The following is a 20,248-nucleotide window of genomic DNA, read 5'->3' on the forward strand; positions in this document are numbered from 1 at the left end:
CGCAGCGGTAGGCGTGCCCTGCATCATACCAGGCATCATTCCCCCCACCCCAGCTGCCATTCCGGGCATCATTCCCCCCATCATCCTGGGCGCCATCCCCGTCATCCCTCCACTCACCCCGGGCATTTTGGGCATCATCACACCCATCCCTACACACTAAGGGTACATATTGTAGTACCCGGGCATCATCCCCGCCATTTGGGGTTGGGGAATCATCGGCACCATTCCGGGCACCATCCCGGACATCCCTGCAGTTCCGCCGGCGTTTCCCCCACCACTAACGGGAAACGTCGGCGTTTGTGACTCACTCGTGGCGGAAGAATCACTATCGTGCTCCATTTATCTTCAAAAGAAATAAAAGTAGAGAGAGAGAGAGAGAGAAATTCGTTAAAACAAGTGGTGCGAATGAAATGATGTTCAATGAGCCGTATATATAGAGCTTTTTTTAAAAATAAATAAATAAAATCAAAATTCTGGACGTCGTCGGAAAGCCGCGGATGTGAGGTATCCGCTGCGGACATCCGGCACGCCGGTCCGACGTCCGGCGGGAAGTCTGCCATTGCGAATGCTCTAACATTAAGCTATGAATAATTTACTGAGATCGATTAGCTTAATTAAGCTACGGATACTATTAGTAAGTAATATTCGCAGAAGAAGAATGACAAGCAGCACCAGTGGTCTAGTGGTAGAATAGTACCCTGCCACGGTACAGACCCGGGTTCGATTCCCGGCTGGTGCACAAATTTTTTTCTGATTTTTCAACTGTTATTTTTCCGATTGTGGACCGAAATCGATGGTCCAAAAATTCGTAAACCAGCATGCTCAGTTCAGCTCGACCGTTTCGATTTAAGCATGCATCCCTTTTTCATTGTACTACTATTTACACTTGACTAAAGATTATACAGTATATTTATTCGTCACGGAAATTGGGAAATCAAGACTCAGTAGAATATAACAAAGATTTACATAAAAAATGAGGGATGAGGTGGGCATAAATACACTGTTGTTCCTTCTCTTACAACACAGAGTGCAACACTCATGAGAAAATAAAAAAAGCTAGCTCTTCTAGCACCTCATATTTATAAGGTTTGAGATTAAACTACTATCAAACACCATATCAATTCACTATATTTAACAACAAACGGCGGCTATATATATGTATAGTAGATATATCACATAAATGGGCATCTGCCGCCTTGCTTTCGCATGAGGGTTGGGGCCACCCACCCAGCATCCGGGCAGATCGATGGAGTTAGCTTTTTCAACGATCATGCTTCTTCACTACCGCTCAGGTTGCCATTTTTGAGTATGTTGAGCTTGCAGAGAGGGCAGGTTGCGTTCATGTACAGCCACTTGTCTATACAAGCCACGTGAAAATGGTGGGCGCAAGGGAGCTCCCGCAGTTCACTTCCATCATCGTAATCACAGAGGCAGATGCAGCATTCCTGAGTATAAAAGCCAAATCTCAATAGCACCTCTATATATGCATGAATTACTGAGCTAAATATTAGTGTAAACTGTAAAGACACATCACGCCACACGATTTGGATTGCAAAACAGAATAGATGGACATACAGCATCCTCCAGAGGAAGGACATGATCAATTGGGGAGTCAGTGTCGCATTCCGTCATTATTCCACCAAATGATCCTTGAATTTCACCACTTCGCTTCTCCAAATCACCAATTCTTCGGAATTTGTATTTAGGAAGTCTCTCAATGTCATCCTTAGTAGCTCCTTCCTGTAACACAAACATGAAGAACACACCTTTTTTGGTATTAATTGACATCACTGAGTCCCAACCATCACAACGCAGAAGCGGAACATTTTACCCTTACATCACAATTAGCAGCAGTATCAAAAGTATCAAAAAGTATAGGACACGTCTTTTTGTCGGATTTTACACAAGGATTCTAGTAAAAGTACATTTGATTCTAATAGAATAGCAGTTATAATGGTTCCCTCATAGGTCATTGTAGAACTAACAAGCACCAAAAGTTATTGGATATCAATATAGTAATATACTATTCAACTAATAACGCCCTAGATTAGAACTGCTTGCCATTGCTCTAGCCATTTAGGAACACAGATAGCATTAACTGTTACTGCACCACATAAGAGTGGGTAAATTATCTCTCCCAACTTATTAAGAACACTTTGGCGTTGGTAACACCAAAAAATATCATACAGCATATGAACAGGTCACTCAAATTAATATGTGAAGTTTATTCAGTTTGTTAGACTCTACAAGAAAGAGCGAAATCGATTTGACTTACCTGATCGGCAACAGCATATAGGATTGCAATGATACAAGGTAGACAGCAGCAAACAGCAAGTCCAATAACACACGCTACAGCAACGCAAACGACAACAAAAAACACATCGAATGCTAAAAATGTTATGCACAGCCTGCAAGGATAAAGGTTGAGGATTCATAAACACACGGGACAAGCATAAATAGCTTCGGTAAATAGAGTAGTCGGACAAACCAGTAAAGCTGAGGCGCTTCACTAGGAAGACTTTGGCCTCCGGCAGAAACCCAGTAGAAACCAATTAACCACCAAATAAATGAGAACATAGTATTTGCAGACTCCATATGTTTAGCAACGCTGTCAAGGAAACTATCAGCAAGTTAACATTGTAATCATAAATATCATGTAATTAGGATAGTAAGGAGCATAAAAGGTCAACGGAAAGCTTCTTGGATCATACTCCGAGGCAAACTTAGGGAAATGCAGGGCTCAAATATGATATTTACAATCAGACAAAAGTGAAGTGCATCAACTGTTAGAACCAGCAAATAATGCAATGAATAAATACTTGGTATTCTGTCACCGTGACTCAAATTAATTCTCGACTTTAAACAAGTGAATGTCATGAATATACTGTGGCTGTGGACTCAAATCAATTTTCATCTTTGCTAAATTTCTCTCAACTAATTCAAGCAAAGCAGGAGTCATGATTATTCTGCACCTAGCTATGCAAACGTCTCGTAGTTCATCAAGCACAAACAGTTCCTGACTCAAATTATTCTGTCCAAATTGTACTTAACAATCTAAATACTAATCATAAATCTTCCAATCCCCATCCCCAATCCCCCAAACTTGAGAAAGTATAAATTTTTCTAGGCACCAGCATCACAAAATCACAAATTAAGATCTTGATAATTTGTCTTGCATCCGAACTATGAGAACATTGCCCCTAAAATTAAGCTCTTATCTCGAGTGAAAATAAGAACATTGCCCCCTAAAATCAAGCTCTTAACTCAGGTGAAAATGAGAGCATTGCCCCTTAAAAAGCGCAAAATTGTGATAACTGTACCTAGCTTCATCATCACTTTGCCGGTGATCGGAAAAGTAACCGCCAGATTCGACGTCATCACTACCGGAGCTGGAATTCGAGTAATTCCGAGTGTGCCCTAATTGAGCTCCGTCGCCCCCTTCCAAATTCTGCCCCGAATACCTCTTCTTATACTCCCAGCAAACACACACCGCGTGAAGAAGGCACTGCAGCGCGTAACCCACAGTCCAGAGCCTCAGCGGCATCGAAGGCGTCTCGTTCCGGCTCACAATCAGCACCGAAATTGAGACGACCACGAAGGAGATGTTCCAAACGAGGTCTAAAATCACTATCGGCTTCGAGTAAGCCCAATCACTCTGCCGCTCCTCGATTTGATCGGCGGCTGCTTCTCGGACGCGGACGGAGGGCTCCCGCATGGCGCGGCTCTGGCTGCTGGCGCGACGGAGGAAGTTGGCGGCGCCGCGGAGGCTGGGCGGGCGGCGGAGGAAGCGAGGGCGGCGGTGGGGGCGGAAGATCTGGTCGGAGAGTAGAGGCGTCGTATCGACGGCGGCAGGGGACGGAGAGTCCGCGGGGAACGACATCGTTTAGTTACGGTGCTGCGCTGATTCCTGATTGGATTTAGTTTTGTCTGAACGTTGTGATGAAGGTGGGTTGATCGGACGGTCAGAGAAGGAGATCAGATCCGGGTTTGTGTGAGATATTTTTTGAATTTATTTTGACCTTTTTGGTGGGTCATGACCAGTTTTTAAATACATTAGTTAGAGCTCCACGCCCAGAATTCCCACCGGCTGCCGGAATTCCGTGACGGACGTCCGCCATTGCGTTGACTCCAACAGACGTCTGCGCGGAATTTCCATTTATTGTGAGAAATCTGTCGGGAATTCCGCCACTGTGCAGTGGGAAGTCCGTATGACGTGGCAGTGCAGTGGGAAATCCGTATGACGTGGTAGAATGTATTTTTGGAAATTCTGCGGGGAGCTCCGTGCCACTGCTGATGCTCTTTAAACAAATTTTATTTTGAATGATTGAATATAGTAATAAAATAGAGATAAAAGTGATAATTTTAATATTTTATCAAGTAGAGAGAAAGATAATATTTTATTAGGATAAATTAAAAAAAAAGTTTGATTTGCGGAATCGGTCAAATCGTTCTATTTGACAATTTTGATTTCAATAAATTTTAAATCGTCGATTTTCTCTATAAACAACTTATCCCTTCCATTCTAAAATCACACACAATACAAGTTATGCAACCATATACTAATAAACTTTTCTCAAATTTCAAACTGTAAAAACTATTATTGTCATGTGTGAATTAAGTCATTAACAAGAACTATGTGGTAGACATCCGGTCTTGACGTCTCATGCCTACCATAGATCTGGTTGATGTGTTGCTCTTTTTTTTCCGATATGTTATTTCATCAACTACCTGAAAAGACTTTGAGCAATTGAGAACTAACTCATAGGATAACTAAACCAACAAAAGTCAAAAGTAGAACTATGTGATTTTGTGTTTCTAGACATGAGAATTGATTGACAAACACAGCGATGGAGATGGAAGCCTATGAGTCGTGCTTAGAAATCACATGATCGTTTGTTGTATAATTCTCCTTCTGTCACCGTTGGTTACGTTTACGTTATAGGTGGAGCCTTAGTCGCTCAGTGTTTATGGGTGCCCAACATATCCGCTAGCTTATAATTGTTCATAAAATAGGAAAAACACGCAAGTCAGTAGCTCATTATCTACCGATTTTGTACTTAAACTCGGAATCGCCTAAGAATTTATGGAGCCGTTATTATTTGGCCAATTCTGAATCGAAACGGGGCTATTTACGTATAACTCATGTTTTGTTAAGGAAAAAAAACTACTATTATGTTATCATGACCCAAATAAAAATAATAATCAATGTGATTATTAGAACAACACATGATCATTCATACCATTTGTTTCTCTATTATGGACCTGACTTTACCGCAACAATTGAATTTGAATCTCAAGGTGGAATTACATGATTGGAAGAACACCAAACTAGGAAAAGATAAGCTGGTATATCTCAGCCGTCCATTTACAATTTGAGCGCCAACTCATACCTATATATAAAATTATTTATTCAAATAAATGTCACAATCATATAATTTTGGCATGCTAAGATCCCAATGTTTGGACTATCGTGGATTAAAATAATCCCATGTACATTATTTATGTATTTCCATAGGTTTATAATAGCTTTAAAGACTATTATATGGAGTATATAATGATGTTGTTTAATTGCAATAAAATTAAAACTGTTTGATTGGAATAATAGTATAGTTTCTATACATATGAACACATACATATTAGAATGTTCAAACACCTCCTTTTTTTGTTTCAGATTTTTATAAGCCAATTAGTAACCTTTTTATAATTCAAATTTGATTTCAAATTTTCAATGCTCTAAAGTGGCACTAAATTTTGATATGCTCATATATAATCAAACCTACTATTTTCGTACATCAAAAAATTGAGACTATAAGTTATTGATCAATTTCTTTGTTGAGGTAATTAATCTTTTGTTTGTTACTAATATGATGAATTGGGAGATTATAATTATGATGATTGATCTTCCACTAATGAGTAATGATTCAATCTAACTTTATCAATGTGTCCTTCTCTTTGTAGTTCGCTATATCTTCATTTATAAGTATATCAGTACTACTATATGTTAACTAAATTATTTTATCATTTTATTGTGAGTCTATATCGTTATCGAAATAGTTAATCATACGGCAAAAAAATGCTTCAATGTCCCTTTTCAATTGGTCATCATATTTTATTTCAACATCTCATATCAATATTAAATGGAAATTAAAATACCCTACATAATTTGGGGTGTTGTATACACCTGATACAAAGTTCCAAATCTTAATGATTAAATATTTTAATATACATGATATGTTAAATCCAAGATACTATCATCACATACGAGCCATGTTCAAAGACGAGAGAAGAAATCAAGAAAACGCAAAAATCTCATTTTTATATTAGGAACAAAACTTTGAACAAAAAGAACTAAATACAAAAGAAATAAACTAATAAAACCATATCCAGTTTGTAAGCCTCCATCAACAAGGTGGACACCTGCAAACTGGACATCTATATCATATTTATATGTATGTATATATATATATATATATATCTGCATATTTCAACAGAACCGTCGTGTCATCCCCTTGATGAACTTCAATTTCTCCATCACCCATCTTCTCCTTACTTTCATGAACTTTGCTTCCTCGAATGTTCTGGAATGAGCCGTTCCAGCAGCTCGTGAGGTGCACCGGCCAGCTCTGCAAGATTTCGACCCAACAGTTACAACCGAGAGGCAGGGATAGCGTATAATTAGCGCTCAGGGAAGAAAGGAGTGGGCAGAGAGGAACACTCACCTTCTGGTGAAAAGTCGAACAGAGGAGGTAGTGGTCGCCCGTTTGGTAAGTATGCGTTTGATGCTCTCAACTCATCGAAGAAAGGGTGTGCACAAGCCTCCAACTAAACGAAAAAAAAACAAGAGATTCATATTCGAGATCTTGAAATGTATGTATGAGTTTTGAACGTGAAAAACTTACAGCTGTGAAACGTAAAGTCGGGGAGTATTGGAGGAGCCGGGACACCAAATCCACAGCCTCAGCAGGCATTCTCCTGTGAAATACCTGCAAAAGATAGCTTCATAAATGGTGGTTTTACATAGAAAAATTGGATAGTAGGGAAAGGGCATCTTGGTCAAGGTTGGCGAACCTTGTGCCACGGGTGGGCTTTGATTTGAGGAAATTTGAACTCGGTGTAGTGTCTGTTCATGCATTTGATTTCCTCTCTCGTTGGTGTTCCCAAAACCTACAGCAAAGTAACAGCTGAGGGCCGGGATACAACGAGAGGCAAGACGTCAGGTTAGCAGAAAGTGTGAGCATACCTTGATTATTTCGACTAGCTGATCGACACTGCTCTCCCCGGGAAAGATAGGCTGCACCCATTATAATAACATGATGACTAAATTCCAAAATTTAACACAAGTAGATGTTTCTCAGACAAACAGGGGTTATATTCCTACCTTCCCCAGGAGTAGCTCAGCCATAACACAGCCAGCTGACCACATATCAATCGCAGTCGTGTATTCCGTGGCTCCAAAGATGAGCTCGGGTGCTCTATAATACCTGGAGCAGATGTACGATATATTTGGTTCACCGGGTACCTGTACCAAAAAAACACAAATCTGAATGAGAGACCTTCATGGATTGGTATGATTTCGATCAAACTCTGAAGTGATACTACATACCAGCATCTTTGCGCTCCCAAAATCGCAGATCTTAAGCTGGTGTGTGCTAGGATTAACCTGCAGCATAAATAACAAGAGAAAATGAACAGAGTGTTGGTTTGTCAGGAGCATGAAGAACACTGCATCGAGGCTATGTGAAGGCTTCCATTTATTTAGAAACAACGATGCACGATTTAGACAAAAGTTCTCTAAGTATAAAGAGAAATGAATAATCATACCAGTAGATTCTGTGGTTTAATGTCCCTGTGACAGACTCCAAAAACTCTATGAATGTAATTTAGGGCTCGGCATATCTGCAATTTCAGATCAGAAACATCGGGAACCATGATTCGAAGTTTCAACATACAAGAAACCACTCGGACGACAAATATAACAATCACAAGAAATGGAGAGTACCTGGTATACGTACAGCTGAACGTAGATGACGGGCATGTGCTGATTCACTTTGGTGTAGTGCCTGGAAGCCCGATAAACAGTTTCTGGTACGTATTCTAGAACGACATTAAGGTACACCTCATTCTTCTCCGTAGTAGAATAGAAGGAATGCTTCAGCTGCACAACGTTCGGGTGGCTAAGCATCTGCATTACCTGCAATTCCCTGTTCTTGTATCTCCTATCCTGAAGCACCTTCTTTATAGCCACAGATTCACCCGTTTCAAGGCATTTAGCCTACACCACAAACCAAATTAGGACACCATAATACAATGCACCGCCTCTCATAAGTACTTAATTCGATCCACATTACCTGATAGACAACTCCAAATGAACCAGTTCCAACAACACGCTCAGCCATATACGACATTGTCTAAGGATAATATAAAACGAAATCATATATAGAACATGCTGATTTAAAAGAAATGCTAACATGATCAACAACAACCAGTAAGCACAAATCACCTGTTTTGGTTTCCCATTCCGGCCACCAACTGAAGTCACGATTATCTGACCAGTTTCTGTCCCATTGCCACTGACGACCGCAGCTTCCACATCCTGGAAATAGCAAACAATTTCCATGTCAAGAAACGTATCCATCATTTAACATCGAAATACGATTAAAATCCAACCTTGAGGCTCTCCTCATGACCATCTCTCTTCTTATCATCTTTAATTTTCATCTCATTCATCTCCTTGGGAAGCTCATCGTAGCCAGGCTTGTCTCGTCTATCATGACTACTGCCAGATGTGCTCGCAACAGATTTTAACTCGTTGTGCTGCTCCGGATCCCGCATCCTGTTCTCTACCGTCCCTACTCCACCCGGGAGCCTCTGATAGAGTTCTTGATCCACCTTTGCCCTCTTAATAGTGCTAGGCTCCCCACCCTGAGCCAAACAAATCATTAAATTTTAGAATTTGCTCTTGCATTTGTGATTCATTGCATTCCATTTCTAGATACCATCATACAAATGCTACCAAATATGGTGCCAATGCATTATTGATCATACACTAGACACATCCTCAAAGATTAAACAAAATAGACAAAAAACAAAACGCAGCTGCAATTCAGAGCCACTTATTAACAGACAACAACAAAAATCCACAAAAATCACAAGATTTCCTGTCGCTATCAACATCCTCAACTTTGCTACAAGTCCACACGTATCAACATATCAACACTAGAGGAATGTAACATAATTCTAGACACACAAATAGTCACATATCTTCTAAAAAAAGAATCAATTAATAAAAGGACAAATCATCAAAAGCTCAAATATAAATAAAACCACCAAAATTACAATCTTTGAAATTCCCAAACATTTTCTCCAATCCCAAATAATTCCAAAAATGATTAACATTTTGATTAGAATTAATAAAATCAAAATTCATGAGCACACAAAGAAATACAGAAGAAGAAAAAGAAATTACAGGATCTGAAACGGAGGAGCGGCCGGAAGTAATGCTCTTCAGCCGCCGCATCATATTCATCGTCGAAAAATATGAATTTAACAAATCCAAATAGAATCACAGCAAAGAGGAATCAGATGAAAATGTCTTCTTATTCTTCGAGCTCCAATCAAATTAACCGAACAAAGAGCACAATCCAGATTAGGAAATGAAACTGAATCGCAAAATGGGGAAAATGTGTTTTCTCTTTGTTTTCCTCTCTCTCTTTCTTTTCTGCGTTCACAACACAAACAAGAGAAGAGAGAGAGAAAGAGAGCGAGAAATATAGGAGAAACGGAAACCAAAAAAAGGGAAAAGGTGGAAAAGAAATTCAAAGAAAAATAAAGGCAGAGAAATCTCTCCCTCTCTCCAGTCAAAGCTTCAAAGCTAATCATCATCCTTTCCGACCATATTTCTTTTATCTTTGAAATTTGAGCCTATGGCTAGACTTTGAATCTCCGCCGTCGATTCCTTGTTGATGCGATCCCACGGCGTGGATTGGTGGGGTGTTTTTTAGTTGATTTCAGTTTGACTGGATTTCATTAGCCTGCATTTATTTCAGGCCTTTTCAAATTTTGAAACGAGTGATTAATTTAGTTGTAACGTCGAATTAAATAATTTTATTTGATAATCGTTTCAGTGAAATATTTAATTTTTCAAAAAATATATTTTTTATAATATTACTTACTCTATTCGTCCTAATTAAATTACGTTTTAATCTTTTTTCATTATGTCGCAACTAAATTGAGTGATGTTTATTAATTTAGTGAAAAGAATAAAGTGTAAAAAAGGTTAAAGAAAAAATACAATTTTTTTACGATAATATAATGAAAAATAAATTACTACACTATAATAGTAACAGTAATAATGTTGATTATTAATCCCTTCTAAAAAAATAGACAAAGTTATAAATAACATAATTTTTAATGCGCAATTGATAAATTAAGAGAGATGAAGAAAAATATGGTGAAAGTACTGGTAGTGTTACTGGATTATAGAGTCCACATTTACGATGATGTGTAGGGTTTGTATTGGTTTAAAACTTTCCATTTTTTAGAATTAGTTAATTTTGGTGGACGATCCAAAATAGTAAAATTTGTCTGTTTTTTTTATGGACAAGAGGAGTATTATGTTATTTACTATACTACTACCTCCGTCCCACATTAAATGTCACATTTAGTGTGGGCATGAGTTTTAAGAAATGTTAAAGAAAAGTGGGTTGAATAATTTAGTGGATTATGAGTCTCACTTATATATATTAGTTTTATAATAAAATGTGAGTAGAATTGGTTGGTAGATTGTGAGGTCTATTTGTCATTTGTGGTAAAAGTGAAATTTGACTCTTATTGTGGGACGGAGCGGCAAAATGTAATATTTATTGTGGGACGGAGGTAGTATCAATTAATAATTTAATAAAAAAGTCTTAATAAAATTATGGGGGCACCCGCAGCGCAGCTGGTTGCGACTTGCGAGCTCGCTTGAGATGAGTCCATGCCCGCAACGAGTTACGTAGCGGACGTCTCGTCTAGCAAAGGGGCTCGCTGGGGAGGGGAAGTTGGCGAGACAGCACGCCACACTGGGATTAGGGATTATGATTCTTGGGATTCTTATTAAATTACAATTTTTACTAGTATCTAATAAATAAAATAGATATAAAATGTACCCCATTTTCATTCGCCATTATGAGTCTCTCATTTGAGTTCGGAAAGGGTTTTAAGGATCCCTCTGTCCCAAAGAAGATGACCAATTCCTTGGATTACACGAGATTTTATGCAGTTTTATTTTGTATATTAGGTAGAGAGATAATAAAGTAGAGATAAATGTATTTCTATTTTTATTAATGGGTCATTTTGGGTGTGACAAACTAAAAAAGAAAGTGGGTCATCTTCGGTGGGACGAATGTAGTATTAAGGCCATTCACTACGCTGTCTCTATACCGTCCCTTAACTACTATTTGACCACTATTTGAGGGCTCCACTGTCCTTTTTTCCTCCATCCCTTAACTAAGAGACGGAACCTGCAACGCTCCGTCCCTTAACCATCTCTTATTCCGTCCCTTAATTACTATTCATTCAATTTCATTTTTTATTTTTTTCCCTACCCAATTCAATTAAAACAAACACACTTTATTAAAAAACACACAGCATAAAAAAACACACAACATAAAAAAACACACAACATAATTTAAAATACAAATTTAAAGAAAAATAAAAAAACTACTCCGCCGGCTAATCATCCTCCGGAGGCGGTCGAGGTTGAGGGGGAGTCGGAAGGCCAAGTTGTGCTGCCATATGCACAATTCCGTTCCACCAGGCCGTGAATTGGGCGTACGAGAAGCGGGAAGTGTCCGCCATTGTGGCGGTCATGTACGCCACCATAAGTGTGTCCGAGCCTCCATACGAGCCCGATCTCGAGGCTAGCTGGCTTGATTCGCCTCGGCCCTTCCTTGCTCTAGCCGCTTTCGCCGCCTTCGTCCCTTGCGGCCGACAGCGCCCACTCGCGGATCCTCCAGCATCGCCGACCGTACCCGCAAACTCCTGGGATTCAGCCTCAGGTTTGCTGATGCCCTCAGCGGTGTCACCACCAGACGAGTATTGGCCACTCGCCGTATGCTTCGTGCGCTTCGAGGTTGAGCCCGAGCTGGAGTGGAAACCGCCGGCCCACCGTTCCTCGTCCTTGACGGCCTGGCAAACATCAACAAATCTGAATTGATGACGTTCGTCCTGGTAGTAGGCGCGCAAAGCGGACGTCAAAATGTCGGTTGCCGTGGCGCCATTTTGGTAGCGCGCATCTTCGGCCGAGTAGATGCCGCAGAATTTTTTGACCTGTCGGTCGACTCGGTCAAAGTGAGAGCGGAGCATTTTAAATTTGCGCTTGCGGGAGCCTTTCGGCTTTATCTGGTGGTAGACCTCGCAGACCTTTTCCCAGAAACACTTCCGGGATTGTTGATTCCCGACGATGGGATCGTACGAGACGGTGATCCAGGCGTTGTACACCGCCAGCGTTTCTAGGTTGTTGTACGGATGCCGGCCTAGATCCTCTTCCTCCTCGTCCTCGCCCGCCTGGGGTTGTACACCGCCTCGGCCACCTCCACCGCCTCGGCCTACTCTCGGCGTGGGATCAACGGAAAAATCCTCCCGGATCTGGGATAATCCCTGCGAATACCGCGGGGCGGAGGGACGGACATATGCATCAAGGTCAAAATTGGGTGGTTGGTACCCCCCCGACGTCGCCGAACCCTGGGTCCCCGGCGTTGATGAACCGGAACCGCCCAATGTGTTGATCATGTCTCCCAATCGCCGAACGCGTTGAGATCCCACCCGCCGGAGCCGGAACCGCCGTAGTTGCCGTCGCCGTCGCCGGACATCTTGAGTTGTTATATGAAAATTTGAGAGAAAATTTGAGAGAAAATTTAGATGATAGGAAGAATAGATGTGTAGTTGTGTGTGAAATGAGGATGAGTTTAGGAGTATTTATAGAGTAAAAAAATTAGTTAAAAATCAAAAAAATTAAAAAACAAGCAAAAAAACGGTATTATTACCGTTAGAAATTTTTTTTTCTTTTTTTTTTTAAAATTCGAATTTTTTTTAAAAAAATATTTATTGCGTCAGCACGTGACGACGCCCACTCGCGGGCTGGTGAGTGGGCGTCACGCACGACGCCGGGTCGCGCCACGTCGCCTAGGCGCGTGGCGAGACAGCCCGTCTCTTGGCTCGACGGGACGCGACACGGGACGAGACGCGGGACGGGACGGCAAGCTGCAACGCGTCGCGCCGGGGTCCCGTCTCTCCGGGCACCGGCGGATCCAGGGGGGGCAGGAGGGGGCGACCGCCCCTTCCCGGCCGTCCGGAGAGCCTAAATATCCCTTATAATCGAGCCGGAAATAGCAAAAATCGCCCCCTCCGTGCATAGAAAAATATGAGTTTTCAATGAATGTTGAATTATAGTTAGTAGCCTAATGGTTATATTGTTGGACTTTTAATCAAGAGGTCCATGGATCAAACCTTAATAAGACCATTTTTTTATTCTTTTAACCTCTCTTTATTTTATCAATTCATTTCATTACCAAATTAAACCATTTAATTACTTTATGAATCTATAGTCTTATTAGTTTACACATATTATTTTGTTATACTATTATTTTTTTAGTTAAAAAATACTTATTTTATGTAATTTTTATTGCTTCTTATTACTTTTATATCAAAATAAATATTTAAAATATTTATGGAGTTTAAATATTTGCTATTTAATGTAGTAGTATTTCTTTTTATTTTTTATTTTTAATTAATATATTATTTAATTTTATTCTTAAAAATTATATTATTTTTTAATATTTAATTTCGCCCCCTCCATATTCAGGTTCTGGATCCGCCACTGTCTCCGGGACGGGACGCGAGACGCCGGCGAGACCCGTAGTGGATGGTCTAAGGAAAGTGCATAGTGGAATGTGAGACTCATTTTTTATGTATTAGTTCTATAATAAAATGTGAGTAGAATGAGCTAGTAGAATGTGGGGTCTACCTACCATTTATACTCAAAGTAAATAAGGACTCCTAATGACAGACAGATTAAAATGGTAAATCGAGACTTCTAATGGCGGATAGATGGAGTATAATAAAGCATTATTAAAAATCACAATAATAAAGAATTTTAGCAGCGTTCGTACTCCCCTCGTCCCATAAAACATCGGCGGATGATATAACACGAGAATTAAGACAAAATTGGGTAAGTAAGAAAGATGAGGAGAATGATAGTTAAAGTAGTGTAGTGGATAGTGGGACCCATTTTTTTATTAATGTTTTGATGATGATATAAATTATAATAACTTGATTTATATGAGTAATATATTGGGATAACTTTCCATAAATGGGATGTTCATATTTTAACGGGATAGACAAAAATGGAAAAGTTCACATATTTTTATGGGATGGAGGGAGTATTTTAAAACCACTCTGTCTTAAAAAAAATAGACAAACTTGTTAATGACACAAGTTTTACTCTTACTACAATTGGTAAAGTAAGGGAGATATAAGAAAAAGTAAGAGAGAGAAAAAATATAGCGGAATAGTGTTAGAGTGTCCACAATAAGGTTTGGTGGACAAGCCATTTTTTTTGTCCACAACCACAAAAATTTGTCCACGGCAATAGTGGACACTTCCAAGCCACAAATCACGTTATTTTATCAATTAATTATATATTTTAATTCAATTAAAATTAAAATTATCAGACTAAAAATAATTAGAAAACCAAATAATAATAAAATAAAAACATAAGAAAATCGAAATTTCCTCACCATGTAAATCACTACTTTCAAATAGGGGTGGGAAATTATACCGAAATACCGAAATACCGGACTTACCGTACCGGAAAAATACCGAAAATACCGATTTTTCGGTATACCGCAGTTTCCGGTACGGTATGATACCGTACCGTAGTGTTTCGGTACGGTAACGGTATCAAGTTTGCTATACCGCGGTATACCGCGGTATACCGAATCCACGGTATACCGGTATACCGCGGTATACCGAATCTGCGGTATATACCGAATATTCGGTATACCGCGGTATACCGGTATACCGATAGATTATTATATATATATATATTAATATTAAATATGTTGTAATATATATATATATATATTACATTTATATATATATATATATTATATTTAAAAAAATTAATACATTGATTAATACAATAAAATTAAACATTCAAATGATAATTTATTCAAACAAATTCACAATTATTTTTTTATCAACTCATCCTATTAAATATAATAAACACAATAACACATAACACCGAAAGAAGATTGGAAATACGATATCGGGATTCGAGAATATGTTTCAACAAAGCACATTTGAAAGAATTTGTATTAACTCACACCATTTAGTATATGATTCTTTGTGTAATGTCATATTCCAAATATACAAAGTAATTAAAAATTGTTTTATTCTTCGTCCCATTTCATAAAATTTCAATTAAAAATATGTGCAGCTGAAAATGAATCAAATCGTTTAATTAGTGTTTAATTCATTGTATGTTATCGTATTTTATATACTAGTACTACTTAAATTGAAGGATGAATAAACTATTGGAACAATCTATATAACCACACACAATTAAATTATATGAATAGTTTATGTACATTCCATGTATAGGAGTAGTATAAAAATATTTAATACTTGTATATTTTAATTTGTAATCATATTTTGCAATTATTTTCGATCATCTCACATGCAAATTATTGGTTTTCTCAAATATATACAATATATATGCAAAAATAATCTAGACAATAAAAGTTTAAGAATAACTTCAGTTTTGTTTAGCTAATTATAATGAAATAAAAGGTCCTATTTAAATTTCAATTTGGATTTATATTGAAGTAGATCGACATAAAAAAATTTAATTATCCCTAAATATTTGATCCACATATCTTTATCTTGACAAAAAAATCCATGGTCAAGGAATACCAACTTGACAATCCTACTTGGTATGCCATATCAATAAAATTGTGACAAATGGAAATACATATATCCCTAATTCCAATTAGATGTATAAACTATTGGAACAATCTATATAACCACACACAATTAAATTATATGAATAGTTTATGTACATTCCATGTATAGGAGTAGTATAAAAATATTTAATACTTGTATATTTTAATTTGTAATCATATTTTGCAATTATTTTCGATCATCTCACACGCAAATTATTGGTTTTCTCAAATATATACAATATATATGCAAAAATAATCTAGACAAATAAAAGTGTAATAATAACTTCAGTTTTGTTAGTTGAAACAATAAATTAAAATAACAATATGAAAGATTATATACGTATAGATTAAACTAAGTATATTAATAATTATATAGTGTAGCTCTTGTTTTATTTTTTCATTGCATAGTAATTTTATGAATATTATACCCAGGTTATACATTATTATAAAAAGAATTAATAATAATAATAATGATAATGATAATAATAAGATTATCTAAAAATTAATTTTATTATATTAGTAATTATTTCCGGTATACCGTTACCGTTACCATACCGTTATTACGGTATACCGTACCGTGTTTCGGTATACCGTTTTTAACGGTATACCGAAACACAGTACGGTATACCGCAATAACGGTATGGTAACGGTATAAAAAATTATCATACCGAATTTTCGGTATACCGGAATTCCGGTATACCGAAAATTCGGTATGGTATCGGTATGAAATTTTGTCATACCGTAATTTCCGGTATGGTATGCGGTATGGCACGGTCGGTACGGTATACCGTACCGACCCACCCCTACTTTCAAATGAGCAAACTGTCCACCTAAGGTTCCAACGTACTCTTCTGGTTCCAATAGCCCCATCATATGGTGGAGGATGCGCCGTAAGCCGCAGATATAAGATCTGTTGTATGTGGTCCGCGTCTATTTTGCTAGAAGCACAAACTGATGTTGTGTGTCTTGTGTGTCTCGTAGTAGCTGAAAATATGCGTATTATCTTTTTTGATACTTGAATATGTTCAAGTATGTAATAGATCGTGTAATCTAGTTGTGGTTAGTGGGGATGTTATGAATGTAATTTCTAGGCTACCATTAAGTAATGAAGAAATGAATGTTTAGTAGTTTGTTGTTGTTAATTATCTTAGTTTATTTTGAGTATTTGGTTGTTTCATAAATATTAATGTTATTATTTGTAATTTAATCATATCCAAAAATGAATAATAAATGATACCACTCTATAGTTAATACTCCTTAGTAACTTTTTTTATTTTATCATTGATTCGACTAATTTAATCGAAATTAATAGCACTAAAACATCTAATCAAGCATATTAAATATACTAGATAAATTTAACACATGATATAAAAATACATATAACATATGACTATAAATTAATCAAAAGCAATAACAATTCCTATATCTACTTTAACTTGGGTAATTTGATTAACTTCGTCTCTAGTTTTACGATTTCCAATTTTATTTGATAGTGCAAAATCAAAAAATATGAAGGGTTATATGATCGACTAAATAGAACCCAGGTCCACAAATTGAATGATTTAGTGTGATAGGACAAATTCACACGAAAATTGAAGGTTGATATGATCAGGTGAATTGAAGCATTTTCATGTAAAATTTCACCTGAAATTATCAGTATAAAAAAACTAATTCTAAAAGCATTTCGATCAGCTAGATTTTCTTACGAGAATTATTGGGGATGCCTTAGATCGAGCAAATAAATGAAATATTAATCACTCATTTCGAATATTAAAACAAATGTCAAGTGCAATATTACAAGCTCTAGAAAGATTGCAGCAATATGGTGTGGCAAACCATGCCCTCGATTTCAAAAGCTACTGCGAAGACAAATAGGAAGAGGCACACCATGAAGAAGACATTACTGGAGGATTTCAGTTCAGCAAAAGACATACACATTAGAAAAAAGTAACACTTGCCTCTCATCAAAAGGCATTAATTTTTTCATAAATGGATTGCAGATAAGAAACTTTCCCCACGCTACATGTCTGAATAAACATAAACAGAAATAACATAAATTTCTACCGCATACCTCGAGCATTGTTGTCGTGCTACATCAACGTTTGTGAGATGCAGTATGAAAGACAAAATAGTTTAGATTGTGTGAACAATTAAATTGTATGTAAGTTGTCAATTCAGAAATAATTGGGAAATTAAATTCTTACCCTTACAATCTGATCCCATTGATCATCGTCACAATCAATTTTGAATTTTCCATTCTCGTTAAATCCAACACCGCTCCTCTCCAGTATTTGGGAAAGTGAGTAGTATGATTTCTTCCATGCCGATATTTTCGAAGAAATGTGAGGATTACCTTTCAGATCAGTGCCGGGGAATTCTATCATACAAAATAGAAACATGTTAAATATCATATAATGATTACCGCCATAGCTTTAGTCTATCCAACTGATTGAATAAGGGAGGTTATGAAAATTGAGGCTGTAAATCTTGGAATTTAATACCACAATCATTATGTAATTTACATATTGTTTATAATGCAATTATTAATGGCATATGATGCTATATTTATCAAATTGTAATGCAAATATAGTATAATGTACTCCCTCCGTCCCATGCTACTCGCACTTTTCATTTTAGGCCGTAAATTTGGGATTGATTTTTTTATGTAATTGAAAAAGAATTTTAGGTGTAATGAGACATCACTTAATAAAAGAGCTCTTAACTTAAACTAACATATTAATTAAATGCATTAATTCTAACTTAAATTATAAATAGTGTAAGGACTTTGTGACGAGCCGAAAAGCAAACGTGCGAGTAGCACGGGACGGAGGGAGTATAATACTATATGGAGTGTTACCATAATAATATCATTATAATTTATAAATGTATTTTCTGAACCCTTACTGGCATATGATGTTATTAGTACTAATAAATATCGTTTGTTAGGCCATCCACTACGCTGTCTCTATACCGTCTCTTAAACCGTCCCTTAACTACTATTTGAGCACTATTTGAGGGTCCCACTGTCCTTTTTTCATCCATCCCTTAACTAAGGGACGGAACCTGCAACGCTCCGTCCCTTAACCGTCTCTATACCGTCCCTTAATTACTATTCATTCAATTTCATTTATAATTTTTTTTAACCCAATTCAATTTAAACAAACACACTTTATTAAAATTAAAACAACATTGCAACTTAAAATTAAAAAAAACGAAGACATAATTAAAATTCTAAAAAAATAAAAATGACATAATTTAATCTGCTCCGCCAAAGTTTTCCCAAATGTGCTCAATTAGATCCTCTTGGAGTTGGGTGTGGGCGCTAGAGTCGCGTGTCCTTGCCCGAATAGCCAACCGTTCTTGTATAGACGGATGCGCTCCACTTCGCGGCGGACTACTTGCGGTTGAGCTTCCGGGGGATTCGGGGTCGAACCAATTTCCCGCATCGGGTCCTTCGTCTCGGACAATCATGTTGTGCAAGATTATGCACGTATACTTGATGTCGACCATGCTCTCCATGAACCACGAACGAGCCGGAGCTTTGATGATGTTGAAGCGCGCTTGGAGAACCCCGAACGCCCTCTCCACATCCTTGCGCGCAGCCTCCTGCTTCTGCGCAAAAAGAGCCTGCTTTGGGTTCGCAGGCCTGCCGCACGTATTCACGAAGGTCGGCCACTTCGGGTAGATGCCGTCGGCGAGATAGTACCCCATTTTATACCGCCGGTTGTTGGCGACGAAGTTGATGGCCGGCGCTTTACCATCCAAAACTTCGGTAAAGAGGTCGGATTGTTGGAACACGTTTACGTCGTTGTTCGAGCCAGGAACCCCGAAGTACGCGTGCCAGATCCAAAGCCGGTAGTCGGCAACGGCCTCGAGTACAACGGTTGGGTGGGTGCCTTTGTGGCCGCTCGTGTAGGACCCCCTCCAAGCCACCGGGCAATTCTTTCATTGTCAGTGCATGCAATCGACACTGCCAAGCATCCGGGGAATCCGTGCACTTGTTCGTGCAGGTTGAGGAGGAACTGACAATCCTCCGTGGTTGGCCTCCGGAGAAATTCGTCACTGAAGGCTGCCCGGACGCCTCTGCAGAAGTTGAGCAAGCACATGCGCCCAGTGGTGTCTCCGATGTGCAGGTATTCGTCGAATATGTCTGCCGTTTGTCCAGTCGCAAGCTGCCGGATGGCTGCAGTACATTTCTGCAGCGTCGTGTGGCTGGGACGGCCGACCGCGTCGAACCCTTCTCGGAAGAACTCTTCCCTGGCCGC

At 38.3% G+C, this 20,248-nt stretch overlaps 2 protein-coding genes and 1 non-coding gene across 4 annotated transcripts; 1 reads left to right on the plus strand and 2 right to left on the minus strand.

The window, feature by feature from the left end:
• Nucleotides 1-668: 668 nt before the first annotated feature.
• TRNAG-GCC lies at nucleotides 669-739 on the plus strand. Its single transcript has one exon. It is a non-coding gene; the product is annotated as a tRNA-Gly (tRNA).
• A 206-nt stretch (nucleotides 740-945) lies between these two features.
• On the minus strand, nucleotides 946-4,005 carry LOC121760173 (E3 ubiquitin-protein ligase At1g63170-like). 2 transcript variants are annotated; one of them, XM_042155795.1, is made up of 5 exons: nucleotides 3,321-4,005; nucleotides 2,489-2,608; nucleotides 2,276-2,408; nucleotides 1,576-1,740; nucleotides 946-1,445 (listed from the first exon to the last, which is right to left on the minus strand). In XM_042155795.1, the coding sequence occupies exons 1-5, from the start codon at nucleotides 3,878-3,880 to the stop codon at nucleotides 1,269-1,271; spliced, it is 1,155 nt and encodes a 384-aa protein (XP_042011729.1). In that variant the 5' UTR covers nucleotides 3,881-4,005; the 3' UTR covers nucleotides 946-1,268. The 2 variants fall into 2 exon arrangements, with proteins under 2 accessions (XP_042011729.1, XP_042011728.1); XM_042155794.1 differs by having other exon boundaries at nucleotides 2,489-2,620.
• Nucleotides 4,006-6,290: 2,285 nt separating this feature from the next.
• LOC121762033 (shaggy-related protein kinase alpha-like) lies at nucleotides 6,291-9,809 on the minus strand. The gene is made up of 13 exons (XM_042157779.1): nucleotides 9,467-9,809; nucleotides 8,668-8,922; nucleotides 8,501-8,593; nucleotides 8,349-8,408; nucleotides 8,000-8,272; nucleotides 7,822-7,896; nucleotides 7,604-7,660; nucleotides 7,379-7,519; nucleotides 7,241-7,291; nucleotides 7,069-7,164; nucleotides 6,900-6,983; nucleotides 6,720-6,822; nucleotides 6,291-6,623 (listed from the first exon to the last, which is right to left on the minus strand). The coding sequence occupies exons 1-13, from the start codon at nucleotides 9,524-9,526 to the stop codon at nucleotides 6,553-6,555; spliced, it is 1,419 nt and encodes a 472-aa protein (XP_042013713.1). The 5' UTR covers nucleotides 9,527-9,809; the 3' UTR covers nucleotides 6,291-6,552.
• Between the last annotated feature and the right edge of the window lie 10,439 nt (nucleotides 9,810-20,248).

Source organism: Salvia splendens, chromosome 13 (assembly GCF_004379255.2).
Source record: "Salvia splendens isolate huo1 chromosome 13, SspV2, whole genome shotgun sequence".
NCBI classification, from domain to species: Eukaryota; Viridiplantae; Streptophyta; class Magnoliopsida; order Lamiales; family Lamiaceae; genus Salvia; species Salvia splendens.

Coding starts and splice junctions, on each gene's coding strand:
- LOC121762033 (XM_042157779.1), bottom strand. CDS start 9,526: ATGAATATGATGCGGCGGCTGAAGAGCATTACTTCCGGCCGCTCCTCC. Junction 7,661..7,821: donor TTAAACCACAGAATCTACTG/GTATGATTATTC, acceptor TTTATGCTGCAG/GTTAATCCTAGCACACACCA. Junction 6,823..6,899: donor CGACTTTACGTTTCACAGCT/GTAAGTTTTTCA, acceptor TTTTTCGTTTAG/TTGGAGGCTTGTGCACACCC.
- LOC121760173 (XM_042155794.1), bottom strand. CDS start 3,880: ATGTCGTTCCCCGCGGACTCTCCGTCCCCTGCCGCCGTCGATACGACG. Junction 2,621..3,320: donor CAAAGTGATGATGAAGCTAG/GTACAGTTATCA, acceptor ACTTGCTGATAG/TTTCCTTGACAGCGTTGCTA. Junction 1,446..1,575: donor TCCTTCCTCTGGAGGATGCT/GTATGTCCATCT, acceptor TTTTATACTCAG/GAATGCTGCATCTGCCTCTG.